The sequence below is a fragment of the Chenopodium album genome, chromosome 20 (assembly GCF_948465745.1).
Source record: "Chenopodium album chromosome 20, dcCheAlbu1.1, whole genome shotgun sequence".
Classification (NCBI taxonomy): Eukaryota; Viridiplantae; Streptophyta; class Magnoliopsida; order Caryophyllales; family Amaranthaceae; genus Chenopodium; species Chenopodium album.
The window spans coordinates 38,432,284-38,450,827 of record NC_137853.1 but is presented as its reverse complement, the minus strand read 5'-3'; the positions used below and the strand labels follow the sequence as shown (position 1 = coordinate 38,450,827).

At 34.3% G+C, this 18,544-nt stretch overlaps 2 protein-coding genes across 3 annotated transcripts; one reads left to right on the top strand and one right to left on the bottom strand.

Annotated features, from left to right (window-relative positions):
* Window positions 1-803: 803 nt before the first annotated feature.
* Window positions 804-13,363, top strand: LOC145598065 (AUGMIN subunit 3-like). The gene is made up of 18 exons (XM_081654361.1): window positions 804-1,253; window positions 2,671-2,707; window positions 2,976-3,079; window positions 4,046-4,241; window positions 4,430-4,496; window positions 5,561-5,664; window positions 5,802-5,886; window positions 6,753-6,807; window positions 7,212-7,343; window positions 8,590-8,659; window positions 9,109-9,166; window positions 9,298-9,353; window positions 10,404-10,556; window positions 11,506-11,617; window positions 11,807-11,948; window positions 12,057-12,132; window positions 12,569-12,664; window positions 13,026-13,363. The coding sequence occupies exons 1-18, from the start codon at window positions 1,078-1,080 to the stop codon at window positions 13,155-13,157; spliced, it is 1,851 nt and encodes a 616-aa protein (XP_081510487.1). The 5' UTR covers window positions 804-1,077; the 3' UTR covers window positions 13,158-13,363.
* A 1,923-nt stretch (window positions 13,364-15,286) lies between these two features.
* On the bottom strand, window positions 15,287-17,973 carry LOC145598459 (uncharacterized). Of its 2 annotated transcripts, none has more exons than XM_081654816.1 (4): window positions 17,876-17,973; window positions 17,559-17,786; window positions 16,191-16,406; window positions 15,287-15,793 (listed from the first exon to the last, which is right to left on the bottom strand). In XM_081654816.1, the coding sequence occupies exons 1-4, from the start codon at window positions 17,879-17,881 to the stop codon at window positions 15,743-15,745; spliced, it is 501 nt and encodes a 166-aa protein (XP_081510942.1). In that variant the 5' UTR covers window positions 17,882-17,973; the 3' UTR covers window positions 15,287-15,742. The 2 variants fall into 2 exon arrangements, with proteins under 2 accessions (XP_081510942.1, XP_081510943.1); XM_081654817.1 differs by having other exon boundaries at window positions 15,305-15,793; window positions 16,191-16,403.
* Between the last annotated feature and the right edge of the window lie 571 nt (window positions 17,974-18,544).

Here is an 18,544-nt window from a genome sequence, read left to right as displayed (position 1 = left end):
TAGAAAGAAAAATAGAGGAGAGAGAAAATAAAAGGGGGAAAAAATCAGAAATTAGGAAAGTAGAGGAGGAAAGAGAAGAGAGAGTATATTTTAATTGGTGGTGCACATAGAACTATATGCACCATGGTGCATCTTATAATTTGCCAGAGATAGGGCTTGACGGTTTACTAAATTGTGGGTTTGGACAATTGGGCCTTTGAGGTCCTTAGAGAAAATAAATATTTAAATTATTAAAAATTAGAAAAAACTTGTATTTATTTTTTTATCGAAGGGCCCAAATTTGACCCAAATTTGTCGAGTATAAATTTTGACGACCCATATCCGTAAAAACATAGGATACACTGCCATGAGCGTCATCCCAAGTACTAGTTAGGTATTGTTATTTTCACCTTATTCTCATTACTTACTACTTGTTCTTGTTAAAATATAGGTTACTACAAGTCTACAACGTCTACAAATAAAGATGGTAGTGGGCTAGGTTAAGCCGTGACTTGCACCAAGCTTGTATGCCTTGAACTAGAACGCATAAGCTATTTGTCGTGCCGAAAATTTTAAAAGGCAGTCCATGCACAACCCAAGATCACGTGTCACCATCCAGTCCATGCTTAAGCATATTTCATTGTCCCTCGATGGAGGGAGTACCAATTAGAGGCAAACAACATTATTACCAAATCTCAACCTACTAATGATTTGTTAGAGCTAAGCCCAAAAAGGAGCAATTCAACTCAGACAACATAATATCAAATTACCAATCCATAAAACAAATGATATGAAGTCCAATTCCATTTCCCCCTTAAAACGCATCACTCTATCTCCTCCCCTGCTTCTCCCCTCTCTCCATTTTTCAAACTCCATTTTTCGATTAATTATAAAACTTCAAAATAACGCCATAAAACTCCAAACAATTTGAACACACTCACTCAAATTCTCTCTCATCATTTCAAATTCAATCAATCGATCCTCTATTAAATCGATCAAAACGAACAAAAATCACTGGTTGATTACATTTTCAGGATCTGATGAGTTCCGAATTGGAGTAATTTCTTCGATTTTTCCAGAAATTTGCAGAAATTTATCATGAGTGGAGCAAGATTGTGTGGATTGTTAGGGGAGTTAGGGTTTGAAGGTCACCAGAAATTGGACCCAGATAGCTTTGAATGGCCTTTTCAATACGACGACGCTCGACCTATTCTTGACTGGCTTTGCTCCAATCTTCGTCCTTCTAATGTTCTCTCTCCTTTGGAGGTTTCTCAGTTACGTTTCTATCGCTTGATTTTCCATCATTGCTTGTTTAATTTTATCTTATTTGTGCTTGAATTGAAATGGGGTTTGATTTGATTTTGATTTAATGCTAAGCAAGAGAAATTCAGTGTTTGGAATTGAAAATGCAGTAATTTGGAGAATTGTGATTGCAATTGGTAGATAATTCATTTTATTGCTGTTTAGGTGAATACATTTTTGATTTATCTTGATAGTTTTAGGGCTTAAATGAATAATTTTAGTGCTGAATTAAGTGTTTGTTGTGGTGATTAATCAAATGTCTTCCTGTGAAATTATGGTTTGAATTTTGTTTGACCTAGCACGGAGTTGCTGGCTTGTCGTGGTTTGAAATTGAGATAATGATAATGAGGCGTTGTTTGGTTAGCATAAGAAAATGTGGGAATTGGAAAATCCTAGGAATTGTAATTAGGGAGAGTTGTTTGGTTGACAAAAAAATGGTGGAATGGGGGAAGTAGAAAGTATTAGAATTTCCCACATTGCAAACCAAACAACTTTAGAAAAATCCTATGAATCTTCATGTGAATTTCTACTTCCTTTGTCAACTAAACATTACTTGAGTTTTTGTGTAATTTTTTTAGGGAATTTCAATCAATGTATGAGCTTAAGGGTTTCTATTCCGAAATTGCCTTCTATTTTAGTCGGGGGAAAAATGTCACAATATATGATAGGAAATTTAAGAAAATTGTTTGGAAGTCTACTCCTAAAGAATGGTTCTTCAGGAGTGGGTTTAAAAACACTCTCCTACTGAGTCCTTTTAATAGACCAAGACCAGCTATGCTAGACACCTATAATGTGAGTTAGTGACTGACTTATTGAGTTTGTTTAGGTGGTAATAATAGACTAAGAGTGAGGCTCAAATAGTTTGTTATGCGGTGAAATAGTGTAATTAGGTTGGAGAAACTAGAATAATGGATGGATGCATGCTTTATGGGATATAATTCAGATAGTAGAGATTTCAATGTAGCCTTGGGAGAGTGTCTTAGGTAATTTGACTAATTTCCACTCTGATGATTACTTAAATACATTCATATCCTATCCTAATTCCCAAATTCAATTTGCACTTGCATTATTTTCATAGTTTTTCTTGTTAATCTTCTCTGTGTGTGAGTGTACTCTTGATCAATCTATCTCTTAGCAGAACTACAACATGATAACTTAGTAATAGACTCTGTGAACAAATGCAACACATGCTTAGGCTATTTTTTCTGGGAGAAGACTGTACCAACATGGCTAGGGCTTGCTGGTATCAAGTGAAAATGTAATAGTGGTCCTACCTATTTCCAAATTTATGCTGCTGCAATTTACTGTGTGATAGATGTAGTATAAATTTCTTTGATTTTCAAATTTTGCTTACTAATTCAAAAAACATTTCATTATATTCTTTTCCAGGTATGAGCAGTTTATACAAGAAGGAAAGTTCTTGGAGGTATGACCATAATGTCTTTTCTCTTGTGTGACTATCTGCTTGCTTTTAGTTACCGGAAAGTTCATCATCTAGTGATGCCTTTCTTAGATATGTTCATTTGCATCTTTTGTAGTACTCTGTGTTAGAGCGGAATCAGATGGATACACTCATACACATGTGCTCTTCTGAAATGAAATAAAAATAACATACAGCACAGAAATTTTGGTTTTTTATATGTGCTAAATTCAACTTTGGTTATCCACTGGAATCATCATGATTTCTTTTACAGGGGGAAGATTTGGATTTCGCCCATGATAGTATATCTGCCTTTTCCGCTAGGAGAGACAATCAGGAGGCTGTTTTTGGCGCTGAAGAAGGGCTGAAGGAAATTAGGTACTGTGATAGTTGCTTTCTCCAAATGCACTAAATTTTAGGCTTAATAAGATCATTTGATGATGTATTCCCTTACACTTTGTTTGGATAACAATAGTGAAGGGAAAGGGAGGGGAAGGAAAAAGAGGGGATGGAAAGGGAGGTAAGGGGAGGGGGAAGGTGAACATCCATTTTCCTTCCAAATTTCTCCTACAATGGAGGGATTTGGTTTATTAAAGGGGAAGGAAAATGGATCCTTCCAATTCCCTCCCCTTCCTTCCTTGCATTATGTATCCAAACAGAGGATGGTGCATCCTTACCTTTCTCTCCTCTTCCCTTCTCTCCATTTCTTTCTATCCAAACATAGTGTTAATAAGTCTTGAAAATAGAGTGCGTTGGTAATTTTCTCCTTTCTTGACTTGTACATTTATGATTATCGAAATGACCTATGGCTGTATTTGATTAAGTGATGATGCTATCTTTTATTCTGATAAAAGAATAGTGAAAAGATTTTTTTTTTGTAGTTTTTTCTGTTCCATGTACCACCGTATGACAGTTTATCTGTGGTAAATGAGAAGTTGCACAACCCCAGTTTTCCTTTTGAACTAAGATCTCTATTTTGGTGTTGCCATCAGGATAATGCACAATCTCAATAGCAAGTAGTTTGCTGCAGAGTGTCCTATTTAGTTTGTCTAATGGTATTAATTTGGAGTAATATTGTTTTGCATGGACGTCCCAGCTTCTGTGAATTAATTTAGTTACTTGACAATTTCACATTATGCAGTTTGAAGAGATTTGCAAGCTCTATGTCCAAATATTTGATTAATATTGTTATTACAAAGTAAAAATGTTTTCTAATGAATTTAATAATATATCTGCTATCATAGTTGCATATAGTGCATGTTCAATATTTTATGCTATATCTAAAAAGAAAGAAGAGAATTTTGTGCTCTATGATTCCGTAACTTATTTCTTCTGTGAGTTTAGGGATGCAACTTCGGCATACAAAGCTGAAGCTCTAGAGCTGCAGAGACAGCTTAACCAGCTGCAGTCTCAATATGATACACTCACTGGCCAGGCTTCATCTTTGATCCAAGGGAAAAGAGCAAGAGTTGTAGCAACATCTTCTGTTACAGGACAGCTTAGTACAATGGAGGATAGCCTTTCATCAAAAAATGTGGAGGTATGCGCATTGCTCTGGTACGAGATTGTGAATGGACCAGTTACTTGATATAGCTAAAAGATTGTGGTTTCTTGTTATTTACTTTTCTTTTGTTGGGCACTATTCCACCTGCTGGAAGACTTTATTGGCATTAAGATTTGTTGCCATCCATATCTGCAATTGTTTTATGTTGTTTCATTGTTTATTAGATGAATGCAGTTCTTGGAAGGATTGCTTCAACTGCACAGGAGTTGGCGCATTATCATTCTGGAAATGGTATATATCTGCCCTGTCTTTTTTAACTGGCTTAATTTTCATATTAATTCCTTCTTAAATGTTACAAGGAAAGGAATTAGTTTTTGGAACTGTGACATTATTTATATTATATGAGCCTTATGAGGTACTATCTCTGAGTTCCTCAAGTCCAAATGTCCAATTAATGTTTCCGAATCTGTCATGTGGTGATCAATCTTCAAAATCTCAATGTTATATATTTTTGCTTTGACAACCAGTTTTTGGCTCTTAGAAGTAGTAATTATGGCCTCCTAGGATGGATAATTTATGACCTCGATGAAGATCCAGTTTACGTACCCATAATTATATCATCTGTGCAATATAAGCAACCAAATGTTATTTAGATATGACTTTCATCTCTACTAACTATAGCAGTTATCTGCTATTCGTCAATAGGGCCAAAGTAAAGGGTCCTGAAGAGGAAAGTTTTTTATTCCTTTTGTTGAAGGTTAGGAATAGTCTGTAGGAGGAAATATATGGAACTTTTGATCTAAACCTCCACTTGGTGACTGATATTAACTCCTTTAATTTATTGAAGGGAGGAGTCAAAGTACTAAGGGTAAACTATAGCAAAACTTTGATATTGCATTAATGAAGACATCCGTTGGCTATCTTATTGCTCTTCTGATTCAATTTATACAACTATCATACTTATTGGTGTTTTTCTATATGTGCAACACATGGGGATAGTGATATATTTTCTGTTGGATGATGATCTGCCTTTTGAAACTAAGTTTTTGTTGTTGTTGTTGATGATGATGATGATGATCTGCTTAATAAAAGAAAAGGGTTATTTATACATAGTGCACTAGGAATAGTTAAAGCATGAAGACTTTCTGTTTACAGGGTGGAATAAATAGTTAGTTACGTATATCAGTTAGTGAATGGCTTCTATATCCCTATCTCCCAGTACCAACTTGTTAATTACACATTATGTGATGGAGTAACAACAGAAGGTGTAGCCATCATAGCCAGGTTCATATTGATCTTAAACTTCTGCTGTGATGTGGCTGGTTTTTAAGGTTTTTTTTTTTATATTTTGGCAGATGAAGGCATATATTTGGCGTACTCAGATTTTCATCAGTACCTAAATAGTGACTCAGCTTGTTCAAAGGAACTAAGTCAGTGGTTTTCCAAGCATTTGGACTCGGTATGCATGACATGTAATTACATATTTATTGAAGCTGTTTATTTCAAATTCATGTTGCATCGTTATTCACTAGTGCTATCTCTGTTCACGAGCCTCCTGGCTTATTGATTAGTCTAATGTTTGATTACTGTTATAAGGTCCCATTTCGGCTAGTTGCTCAGGATGGAAAAGCTAAATGCTCTTGGGTGAGCTTGGATGACATCTCGAATGTTCTCGTTAGAGGTATTTTAGTCATGTTGCTTGTTTAGTTTAGTTTGTTTGTTTGTTTTGTTTTTTGTTTTTTTTTTTGTTTTTTCCCCTGTCTTATTTCCTTTTCCTTACTCATAAAATTTTTATGTGTTCATGTGATTGATATATAATGTTTACACATTTATAGTGGTTGCATGATAAGTGTCGCATATGACTGTTAAAATACTGTGACTCCCACTTCACATGAGACATATAGATCCCATGTTGACTTGTGGAACACGCGAGTGACTTGAAGATTATTTTAATTTCATGTTCCATGCTAGATTTTAACAGCAAGATTTTGTTGTTCATTGATATAAATTATGACAAGGAATTTCTATGCATTCAATGAAAGCACGTGACTTTGTGGTCTTGGTTTGTTTATCTGTCATTATTTTCTGAATTTTGTTGTTATGTTAATTGGGAATGCTTTATTTATAAATATCCGTAGACATCTAAATTTTGAATGTATTACTTCTTCTGAAGTTCCAATTTTTATTTTGGGAACCCTTGGGCAACAACTTCTACCCTTTTTTTTTTTTTTTTTTTTTTTTGCAAGATAGTGATATTTGTTTTGTGAATATGCTCCTTCCCTTTGTTCAGTGATTGCCGTAATAGGTTTACCACTTACTTTTAATCGGGACAAGTGTGTAAAGTTTGGGAATAATATTCTAATAACATAGGGCACTGTTAAATATCTATGCCAAAGTTAATACAGAACTATATATTATTGGCAATTTATCTATTGGTCCAATGATTTGTTGCTTGATGAAAGCCTCATAGGTAAAGTAATGTATCTCCTTGTCAATCAGTGCTGGCCAAGAAGATGCTGATTTTAACCCTTGTTCTTTGTGTTTCAGATTTAGAAAATTGTCATCATCAACGTGTCTCTGAGCTGCAAAGACTTCGCTCCATGTATGTATACACATACTTCGTATGTTTTAGTAATTGATCTTTTACTTTGACGATAGTTAGTGTTTGCATGGGATTTGCTACCTAATTATAGCGACCTGCTCTTAATTTGATTTTCTACAACATATAATTTATAACAGCTATGCGGAGATTTCACTGAGACAGTGCAGTGGCCTACATTTCTATGATAGAGATGTTAAATAAGTAATCTAATTTTCTTGTTTAGATAGTTGTCTACTTGTCTTTGTCTGGGGGGAGATGGAGAGTAAGGGAATCTCCCATTTTATAGAAGTGTTATGAATTTGCCCTACTTGTCTTGCATTCTTGTTGTGGGTGAAATTTGAATTTTATATCTTTGTGGATCATTTTTCACACTAGTGCTGACCCCCTCAATTGATGTATGGCAGATTTGGGACAAGTGAGAAGCAGTGGGTGGAGGCTCAAGTAGAGAATGCTAAGCAGCAAGCTGTTCTTATGGCACTTAAATCCCAAGTTGCTTCAGATGAAGCTCACATTCATATGGACCTCCATTCTCTCAGGTAATAGGTCAATCTGGTTATTTTTTCTGTTTTTCATACAACATCAATTGTAGTGTGTTATTCTATTATTCTTTGGAAGGGAAGGGAGAAGAACTTATTTTTTGTCTTGTGGGGTGAATCTCAAAGGTTTGAATTTATCAATATCTATTAGCTTTTGTTCCCTTTTTGTTAAAGGATTGCTTAGCCATTGGTTAAATTGCACGTTGATTGATTTATGTACCTGTCTCTATCACGGAAATGCCAGATTAGTAAGAGCTTTCTCTGTAGACTACCCTGCTCATGAGATGAATAATTTGTCTATCAGAAAAACTATTAACTACCCCAAAAAAGAATGTCACAAATTGTATGCTAGACTAAAGTAGAACTGTAGAATGTTCTTAAACCTAAACTAGTTTGATACTATATATTCCTTCCATTTAGTTCACAAGAGTTGTCATAATCTCATGGTTTGTCCCAAAAGAACTTACTGAATTACTTTAATGCAGTAAAAAAAGCAGTTAAGTTTTATATCCCCTGACAATCAACGACCCTACCTAGCAAATAGTGTAGCAGGTAAAACCTGATTTCACGGGATTCTGGTTGTGAACTTATTCTGTAAAATAATTTCTTGAAATATTTTCTTTGATGGATTGGACTTATAGCAAATGTGACTTGTGTAAGTTTAAAATGTGGATGTCTTTTTCCTATGTTGACATAGTTGGATGGAGAGAGTGAGTTTTTAACTTCTTAATTGCATAGGTGAGTTTTTAATTTGCATCACATCACAAAGCCAGTCACATGTTAAGCTGATTAAGTTAATTATTTTTATGGTCATACATTGGATTAGAAGGTTTTCTTGTTATTTTTATTTTTTATGTTTTTTTATTTTTATTTTTGTAATCTTATGTACAAAAATTTGGCGCCGATGGGCCTTTAAAGAGGTCTTTTTTCCTAGCCATTTGGGATAATTATACCTGTTGTGATATTCTTCTTATTTAGGACCCCATAGATTTCAGAGGGATTAATGAAAGCAGGTCCAAATTTTCTGCATCTTTTTATAAAAGGAATGAATCAATTCAATGACTTGCTTAAAATGCATGTAACTTTGTTCTTAATTCCGAAATAGCCGAATTTATCTCTAGAACTTTCACTTTCTAGATGACACATAGCATGCTGGTGTCTCTTGCATTTCCTAGTGGGCTCTGTGGCCAATTGTGGTGCTTGTTTGGTAGTAGTATATGAGCTCATATGCACTTCCAATGGACAGGAGGAAACATGCAGAATTGGTGGGAGAGCTTTCAAATCTTCATCACAAAGAAGACAAGTTTTTATCAGAGGTTTGTTTCCTCTCAAAAGGGATATTGTTCCTCTTTTATACTACTTTTTTGGGACAATTCTAGTGTAACTCCTTTACTGCCAAGCTATGTTTTCTTGGATCTTTATGATAAAGAAATATAGGGTCAAAGATATAAGTTTAGCTATAGCTTGCTTCTTGCCTGTGTCATGGAAATTATGGTAATAAAGGGTGGTTATCTCTTATGATAAGCTGTAACTAAGCTCACGTCTATCTATGCCTTTATAGTTGAAATGATCCAGAGTAATTAGGCTTGAATGAATACCTAATTATTACCTCTTTATCCAACAATATATTTTCGTTTGAAGTTATTCCTATAGTCATAATGCAATATATTGCTTTCTCCAGTTTATAAGTTCATTGTTTTATCCATGCTTTTCACTTCAGTACTAAATCTCTTTTCTTTTTGATCCTTCTACCTAATCTGTGTAGACTATTCCTGATCTTTGTTGGGAATTGGCTCAACTTCAAGACACGTATATTTTGCAAGGTATCCAGTGTTTGAAATTTATCTTTTCACTTAACTAGTGGCTTAGCTTAGTTTTCTGTCCCTTGATTTAGCTTATAGTGATTTGTTGTTTCTTGAGTTAATTAAATGCACATTTACCCCATCTATTGCAGGTGATTATGATTTAAAAATCATGCGTCAGGAGTTTTATATTAATCGGCAAAAGGCGGTAAGATGGAACATTTTTGGAGTTGTATTAATCTTTTTTGTTATATAAAGAAAATGCTTGTTGCCTACGTTGCGACACTCAAAAGTTTGCAATGCGAGGAGATACTGAGATGACCTTTATATTTTTGTCCAATTGCATCACAAATGAGGAATGAAATATTGCATATCCCTATCATTAGCACAGCTCCCACATATGACCTGCATTTCTGGTGGGGTAGGGATTGTGAGGAATCATCTGTGTGCAGCTGAACATTGTGGCTGCAAATAATCAAGGCTGACTTAAATGGCCAAAACAAGTGCACTTAGTATATGCTTTGTATAAAAAGGCAAAGATGGAAGAACATTCTTCTCTAGTCAATTTGAGCATGTACCTGTATATAGAATTAATATTTTTTTATATTAACTACAAAATGTAAGGAAAACTTCTTTTAATGCCTGGTGGATTGTTCTCATCAGTTCCTCTATCAGTTAATACTTACAATTGCAAAAAAAAATCTGTTTCTATGTATGGTCCTTCCAGTGGTCATTGTCAATTAATGGTTTTTTTTCTTTTTTTCTTTCTTTTTTTTTTTTACACTTTTGGTTGATCCTAACATAATCTTGAACTTTGGTAAAGCATCTCCGTCTCCCTTTGTTCCTCTCTTTTCTGTTGCTACATTAGACTTCTCCTGAATTCCACAAATGAGGAGCTTACACGGTGACAAGTGGTTTATATAGCAATATTTTTTTTCCCCTGAAACACAATAAATTGCACACTACTTTACTGTTCCTTTCGAAGATATGCATTCAAATTTCTGTTCTTGTGTAAGTTTTGTTGAAAAGCTTTGTATTTTGCAAATTGAAAATAATGTTTGTCTATGAATGAAATTGCCTCAACAAGGTAGAACTGTCGTAAGAGTTATGTAATACTTGAATCGACTTATCATCTTATGCTATTGTACTTGTTCCTTGAGGCTTGGATAAATTTCAATTAGACAAACAATTGTCAGTTGTTGCCTAGGGTATTACTTGGTTATTAACTTTGTATTTTTTTTGCTTTAATTTTTGGCAGTTCATTAATCATTTGATTAACCAGCTTGCAAGACATCAGTTTTTAAAGATAGCTTGCCAGTTGGAAAAGAAAACAATGCTTGGAGCATATTCATTGCTTAAAATTATCGAGTCAGAACTTCAGTCATACCTCTTGGCAACAAAAGGACGAGTGGTATGTTCATTGAATACTTGTCATAATTAAATATGATCGCAATTGGTGCTCTTACTTAATAGAGAATATACTAATAGTACATTTAAATTTCTTATTGCTGTGGATATTGACTTTACAGTATGAGAATAGACAACTCTGCCAAAAATATTATCTATTGTACTTTGGTCCTAAAGAAATCTTGTTTGAAAAAGTCCATGCATTACTCTTAATGAAAAAACAAAGGTAGTATACTTTGATTATGACAAAGGAAAAAGTGAAACAATTATTTTTACTCATCTGGAGCAATAGACGATGTTTATTTATTTTGTGTTCCTTTTTTAAAAAGATGAGGCTTGGTAATATCCATGATTGTGTATTCCATTGTCATTTGCTGGCAGTGGTGACTGGTTAATGCTATTCCACACCTCGCGATCATATAGTAGGCTAGCAAAAACACCCCCAAATTACTTTGAAATATTTGTACTACCTTTGTCCCTTTTTATGCAGTCCTTTTTCAGCTATTCCTTGGAGTTATTTACAATTCCACTTTCATCCATATTTGTTAAATTTTTTTACCTTTTGCCCCTACCTACCTTACATGCAACACTCTCCTACATTATCTTACACAAATCCCACCTACAACACTCTCATTTCCGCTTTTTCTCACATAAACCTCACTGATAAAACTGTATCCCCTACTGTTTGTTACACATGGTGCACCTTCTACACCTCTTTTTCTTTGTGAAAATAATAACTGTGACAAACCTAAAGGAGCAGAGGTAGTTTATGATTACGACGAATTTAATCTATTTTGCTTATCATGTTCAGTGGGTGAGTAGACAAACCTTGGGTGTTTATTCATTTATTCTGGCCATGTCCCAATAATTTTACTACTCTGGACCTGTGTTAGGACTTCATTTCATTTCAGGATTCATGTCTTTGTTTCATGATGATATTGTTATCTTGACAGGGTCGTTGTCAAGCCTTGACTCAAGCTGCATCTGATGTGCAAGAACAAGGGGCCGTAGATGACAGGGACAATTTCTTGCATGGTGTTAGAGATCTTTTAAGCATATATTCAAGTAATCGCTTGCTCTTGTCAAAATTTTTATATTTTAGCCTTTTCTCTACTAGCCTTAGCTACTTGGGGGTTAGGCTGCTTGCCTGCTTACACCTGGCCTCCATCTCCACCCTCCCAGTCCCTCACCCCAAAGGCAGATTGCCATTCTTGTTTTTGTGTGCATGTTTGCTTACCTATATGCCTTTTTCAGATGCCCAAACTAGTGCCTCAACATATGTATCAGCTCCAGGAATTGTTCAACAGATATCTAGCCTTCAGTCAGATTTGACGACTCTTCAATCTGACCTTGAAAATCTGCTTATCGAGGATCGAAATAGATGCATCAATGAGCTGTGAGTAAAAATCTGCTATCATTCTGCATATTTCTCCTAATTAGTTTGAAGAAGTTTGCAGGGTTTATCTATTGTTTTGTTCTAAGGTGCTCCCATCTTCATTTTCAGGTGTACTTTAATTCAGAGTTTGCAGCAGTTGCTATTTGCCTCATCAACGACAGCGCTGCCTGTACTGACACAAAGGGTATCTCACTGATTCATTATTACTTGCCAAGCTGAATATTGCCCATTGCTATCATATATAGAGTCTCACTTGTCTTGTACTTTTCTCAATGCAATTGTTAGTCATCTTGACGTTGATATTGCATTTTTGTATGCACTTTCCTAGTGAATATACTGCGATGGTCCTTGCTTGTGTGAATATAATGAGTGATTTGTGACGCAGCCATGCTATTAAGTCTTCCAGCTGTATGTAGAAATTCCCTCCATCCTTTCCCAATTGATAAAAAAAATAACTGTTAATGTGCACCAGGCTCACTTTTGCATAAGTTACCCTTCATCATGTCAATGTAGGTGCTTGCTAGACGAGCTGATTAAAAAAATAAGTCACTTGCAAGTCCTCTGTAAGGTGCGGTTAGTTGTGCACAATAAAATTAATCTTAATGCACTTCTTCTGACAGCAATTGACCAAGGAGCTTGATGAAATGGAAAAGATCAATGCAAGACTCTCTGCTGCTATTGAGAATGTTAATTTTGAACATTACAAGAAGAACGAGGTAAAATTTTGGTGTTATGATAACTTGGTTTTCTGTCTCTTCATGTGTTTTATTTTCATAATTTTATAAGAGGGAGAGTTTAACTCTTTGGGCTTTTGGAACCATTACAACTTCTTTACATATAATATATACAGTGATGCTGTAATTCATATAATAATTCAGAAGTTGATTTGCTGTAGTAGGTTTGTGTTATGTGCTCTCCGTCTTTGGATTTAGATGATAATAAGTCATGCATGCTCTATATAAAGAATGTGTAGTTAATCAGTTTTCATCTGAAACTTCATACTTGTTAGGATTCAGTAAAAGAATCTGCAATTTTGTTCTTACACCCGTTATGAATGACTTGTCCTTTTTTCTGCAGATTGTCAAACATCACACATCTGAGGTAGAGTTCCAAAGGCGTGTTTTTGTTGATTTCTTTTGCAACCCTGATCGTTTGAGGAGCCGAGTAAGAGAGTTGACTGCTCGAGTCAGAGCTTTACAAGCTTCATGATGTTCCTCGATCTGTTTAAGCGTGTATGTAAGATTTATGGGTGAGTTGGGATGTATTGTGTGTATATTAAGTTTTGGTTGGAAAGGTCGTAGAGTTGTTTTAAGGTTCCACAATTATGCAGTGTTGTAAAACTCGCCTCAGTCAATAGTAATTAATTACATGATGAAAGTGTTCATTTGTGCCCAACAAACTTTTATCAAGTTTGAGATCATTAGACGTTTTTTCTGTTATTCAGCTGAGTTTCCACCTTTCCATATTCATGCCGTGTTTTGGAAATGCAATTCAAGAATTTGGAAAGCCAAAATCCTGTCGCAACAGTTCGAAGATCCAAATCAATAAACCTGTAACTTCACTTAACACAGCCACAACCAACACGGCAACACCCCCTCTCCCCCCCCCCCCCCCCCCCAGCCATTAATTGGACGTGTGAGACCTGCTCGGAACATACACTGACATCTATTGAGCTAAAACCATCATGACTACTTATGATTACAACTAAATGAAGGCGAACAACCCTATTAAAACTACCCAGATTAAGATAGGATAGCTCTTAAAACAAAGGTTTTTGAGGTATCTTTTCTATGAAGATAGAAACAACCTTGCTTTTTAAGGGTTGGTTTAAGTGTGAGTAATGCACTGTGAGTCAATCGTGCAATTATAAACTATAAAGCTATTTAGTAGGGATGACAATTTAATCCGAGTTCGATTCGAATCCGATCCGATCCGAAGAAAAAAATCCGATTCGAATCCGTTTAAAATTAGTCCGAATCCGAATTCGATAAAATAGATCCGAATCCGAATAGGAGGTGGCTCGGACTTGGACCCTACGCAAAGTCCGACGGAGTCCGATCCGAGTCCGAATCCGATACTATGAGCATATGCTTTATAACTAAGGACAATTGTTTGCTTGTTTGTAGCAAAATTTTGTTATGTAACTTAGTACATTATTCAAATATGTTATAATTATACTTACCTTGGTATAACAATACAAGCAATTATAGGTATATGACATTACAAAATAAAAAATTAATCGGATCATTTCGGAGGTCCGTATTATTGGACCGGATTCGGATCCGAAAATTACGAGTCGGATCGGATTCGGACTCGGACGTTTCGGATTCGGACTCGAATTCGGATCCGAATCCAGGGTCCGTTTACTAAACGGATCGGATTCGGAATCCGACCCGAATCCGATCCGTTGCCATTACTACTATTTAGTTAGTTGTGGGTGTGCTTAGTGGGGACTATCATTCATCTTTGAACACTAAATTAAATGTCTTTTCTTTTTAACAAGGCTCCACTTTGAGGTTAAAAAGGGAACAAAGGAAAATTATAATGACAATCCTTTAGCTTTAATGGCCTCTAAATATGGAGTATAAGGTTGCACTTCTTTAGATAAAAAGATAAAGTTTAAAATTCAAAAATGTAAAGATGAACAAAGATTCAAAGAAGCCTTTAAATTTAGCAATTGCCTTAGCTTTGATAATTTGGGGGTGCCTACATTCTAGTAGTATCCAAGTCTCTTTCTCTATTGATTTTCATTAACTTTGCGCTTCAATTTCCAATAACTTGATTTAACAGGAGAAGATTCATATTAATAGATCTTTTTTTAAAAGAAGAAAATGACATCTATTTTAATTAAGTAAACTAGGAGTGAAACATAGGTTTTTTCATGAGAAACTCTAACATACCTCAATAACCAAAGTGTCTATTATACTCGAATATACGTAGTACTCGTATATACTAATATACATATGCGAGTATATGTCTGGAGGCGCATTGCGATGTCTATGGTACACTCGGATATATATACGCCTGACTGAGGGAGCATGTGTTTATAGAGGTGTATCATCCAAATGCAAATGCACTTGGCTTACACAATACTATGGTACATGATTACGTAAGCACCCTTTCTTCATAACAAAAGAAAGCAAAAAAACATTTTCTTTTTGCTTAGCTAGAATCCACATTAACTTCCATCTTCATGAAGAAGAATTGCTCAAACGACCAAAGCTAAAATAAAGATAAAGGGTTACCTATATCTCAAGTTGCAATTCTTTTGGAGCAAAATCCTTTCATCTTTTCATGTAAATGTTTGTGATGAAAGGTACATTTGTAAAGACCCTCAAATTAGCTAAACCATATTTAATACACGACGTACCATAATATATCTCGTGACATGCTTGTATATTAAGGTATAAAAGAGAAAAAAGACTACAAAAGAATGCGTAGCTTCTTTTGGAAAAGCTCCAATTTTTACCATTCAGAAAGTAAGCTAGCCATAAATTTACACTAGTCATAACAACCCATAAATTTCCCCTTTCTTCAACTGAATTTTTTCTTTATACAAAAGCATAATTGGAAGAAAATTAATATTACAACCCATTTATATATATATGGAGGAAATATTCGAAATTATATCGCCTCGTTTACACCCTTAATCCTCTTCATTAGCTCAAGGCTAACATATTTAACTCTCATGATTATATCTTGCGTGCCGAAAATATTAAACTTCTCTTCCAATTCCTCAAGCTTAGACTAAGACTATATCGATAATAAACCAGCATTATCTCTAAGTTGTACGATTAAGCACAAGCAGGCTGCAAACAGCTTGAAAATAGCCCAAATCCTTTCTTCTGCAATACAAAAAACCAAACAAAAAAATTAATTAGAAAATAGCAAAAAAGCCAAAACCAAATTTAAAAAAAAAAAAGTTTCTTTCTTTACTCTTTTGTAAAAAGATGACTATGAAGAAAAATAAAACCTTATATATGTAGATATGTAGTAGTAATAAAGAAGAAAAAAAAGTCCAACTCTTTTATTTTTTAAAAATTTTAAATAGACATGAAAAAAAAAAAGTTTCTTTCTTTATCCTTTGAAAAAGATGACTATATGCAAAATAAAAAACATAATAATAATACTATTATAAAGAAAATTCAAAAAAGTCTAATTTAAAAAAAAAAATAATTAAAAAGAGACATTAAAGGGAGGGAAAAAAAAAAGATAAGATAATAAAGTGGAAAATAAAAATACCTTTCTAGGTTTGACATGGAGAAATTCAGGAGGAATTTTGTACAAATCTTCATCAACAGCCTTAGACTTCTTAGATGGCTTTGGTGGAGATATAATTGGACTTGGTGGTTCCTTTATGTCATATGATGAATATCCTCCCCAATTATATTCTTCCTTTTCCTGTTTTTTTACTCCTTTCACATTCTTATTATTTGATGAGTATCCTCCTTTTCTCTGCTTTTTTAATTGACCAATTACCAAACATTTTACATTTGTCAATTTGTCATCATAATCATCAACTAATAAACACATAAATAAATAAGTAATGATATATATAAACAAGTAAAGATTACATATTACTATGCAAAACATTGGTGTTATTCAACATATATCATCATCATGTTGTAGCACATGTTATAACTTTTGGTTGTTGCTTTATAAACATGGAGCATGCCACTACATAGCTAATTATGATTTAATTTGTTGATTGGGAGACTAGTTTAGTGAAAACCGGACACGGTTCTATCGTGTTTTAGTAACGTTCTTAGTGAATAGGTTTACAAAAACATCACGGGGCGTTACTACAACAACATACTTCGTAGTTTGTATCAACGCTATCTTATCTATAAGGTTGTGTGTGTTTTTATGATGCATGAGAGACATGAATAATTGAATATGTTATAATTACTAGCCACAAAATTCTATCCATTTTGTGATTTTATACCTCAATGATTGTGAAATGGATGGACTATGATACGGATCCAACAATCAACAAATTTGGCCTAAAAGAATGGTCAATAATTGATTAGAATTGAATTATTTATGTGCATTATCACAACTTTATACTTAAAATATAGGTATAGATATGTAACATATATAGTAATAATATGAACAAATATAGGTTAGTTATGCCTTTGAGCCTTTCTGAATTTATCTAATGTCCAAGCATAATCAATCAATTAATTAACTTGGAAAATAAAAAGAATGTTAAGGTTTTATTTTATTAGATGCTTTTAGCAGGAAATAGTGGCATGCAGACAGTGGGGCTAACAATAGTATAAGCATTTATAATAACGGCATTTTAAAAATAACATTTTTGATTCATAGTATATTCAATAAGATTATTTGCATTAATAAATTATCAACTGAAAATTTTGTATTATTCCATATAAATCTGCTTGAACAATCATAGATCCAAATTTTATTACCCACAAAAACCACAACAAAATTTCAACCGACGCAATTTGTCACTTATGATTTACCATACCTATCAACATAGGGTACATAAAATCAAGTCTCATAACATAATAGTATACACGACTACTAGTTATGTATCATTTCAAAATAGTATATGCGACTATTAATTCATGATGAAATAAGTGTACGTACCCTGCGACGAGGAACAACGATGACGGCAGGAGTAAGGATATCATTTTGGTACAAATCACCAGCAACATACAAATCTCTGTCTTCAACATCAGCAGAATCAGAGTAAGCAGCAGCAAAACGAGCAAAACCAGCTTGTCTAGCACTCTCAAAACACTGCGTATAAGGCAGATCATCTTCTTCATAATCCCACCCTCCAAATGCCGGCACATGATAATTCCACCTATATTCCTGTTAATTAACATCAAATTTAATAATTAATTATTACCCTTAATCATCATCATTAGTTTTTGAATAAGAGAAAAGAAAATAAAACTTACATCCATTTTTTTGTTTTTAAATTAAGAGAAAGTAAGAATGAAAGAGGTTTTGTTGGTGAGTTTTGTTTTTGAGCAGAAAAAATGAGAGAGTAGGAAGTTTATAAAGAGAGTGAAGGAAGGAAAGAGAGAATGGGTGAATTAAAGAAAGAGGGGAAGAGGACAGATGAGGGGGACAAAGTGGTAAGGGAAAGTAATTAGGTGAAAGAGACAAGAGAGAAAGTAAAGGAAGATAAAAGGCTAGTTTGGAGATTAGCTTTATACACATTACTTTGTATTAACTCCACTCTATTTTCATTATTTTAGATGGGTTGGGCTATTTGACTATGGAGTAGCTAATTGGGGGAAATGATTTTGGCACACCCCCAATTAATTTTGGCACACCTTTATGTGAGAGCACAGTTTTCTATGTTCTTCTCACATATGGATGTGCCAAAATCAATAAATGGTGTGCCAAAATCAATTTCCCTAATTGGATACTTAGGGCTAGTTCTCATGCGATTATTTTCAGTTCAGTTCAACTCTAATAAATTCAGTTTAGGGCCTGTTCTGATCAACTGAATTGAGCTGAATTGAATTGAAATTAAATGAGCTAAACTGAACTGAAATGAATTGAATTGTTTATGAGAGAAAAAATTAGGTTTTGAATTGAATTGAACTAAACTAAACTTA

Excerpts from the sequence above, each read along its gene's own strand:
- LOC145598065 (XM_081654361.1), top strand. The coding sequence starts at position 1,078 with ATGAGTGGAGCAAGATTGTGTGGATTGTTAGGGGAGTTAGGGTTTGAA. Across the intron at positions 12,133-12,568 it reads TGCCTGTACTGACACAAAGG|CAATTGACCAAGGAGCTTGA; the intron begins GTATCTCACTGA and ends TTCTTCTGACAG. Across the intron at positions 12,665-13,025 it reads AACATTACAAGAAGAACGAG|ATTGTCAAACATCACACATC; the intron begins GTAAAATTTTGG and ends TTTTTTCTGCAG.
- LOC145598459 (XM_081654816.1), bottom strand. Across the intron at positions 16,407-17,558 it reads TCGTTGTTCCTCGTCGCAGG|CAGAGAAAAGGAGGATACTC; the intron begins GTACGTACACTT and ends CAATTAAAAAAG. Across the intron at positions 15,794-16,190 it reads TCCATGTCAAACCTAGAAAG|AAGAAAGGATTTGGGCTATT; the intron begins GTATTTTTATTT and ends TTTGTATTGCAG.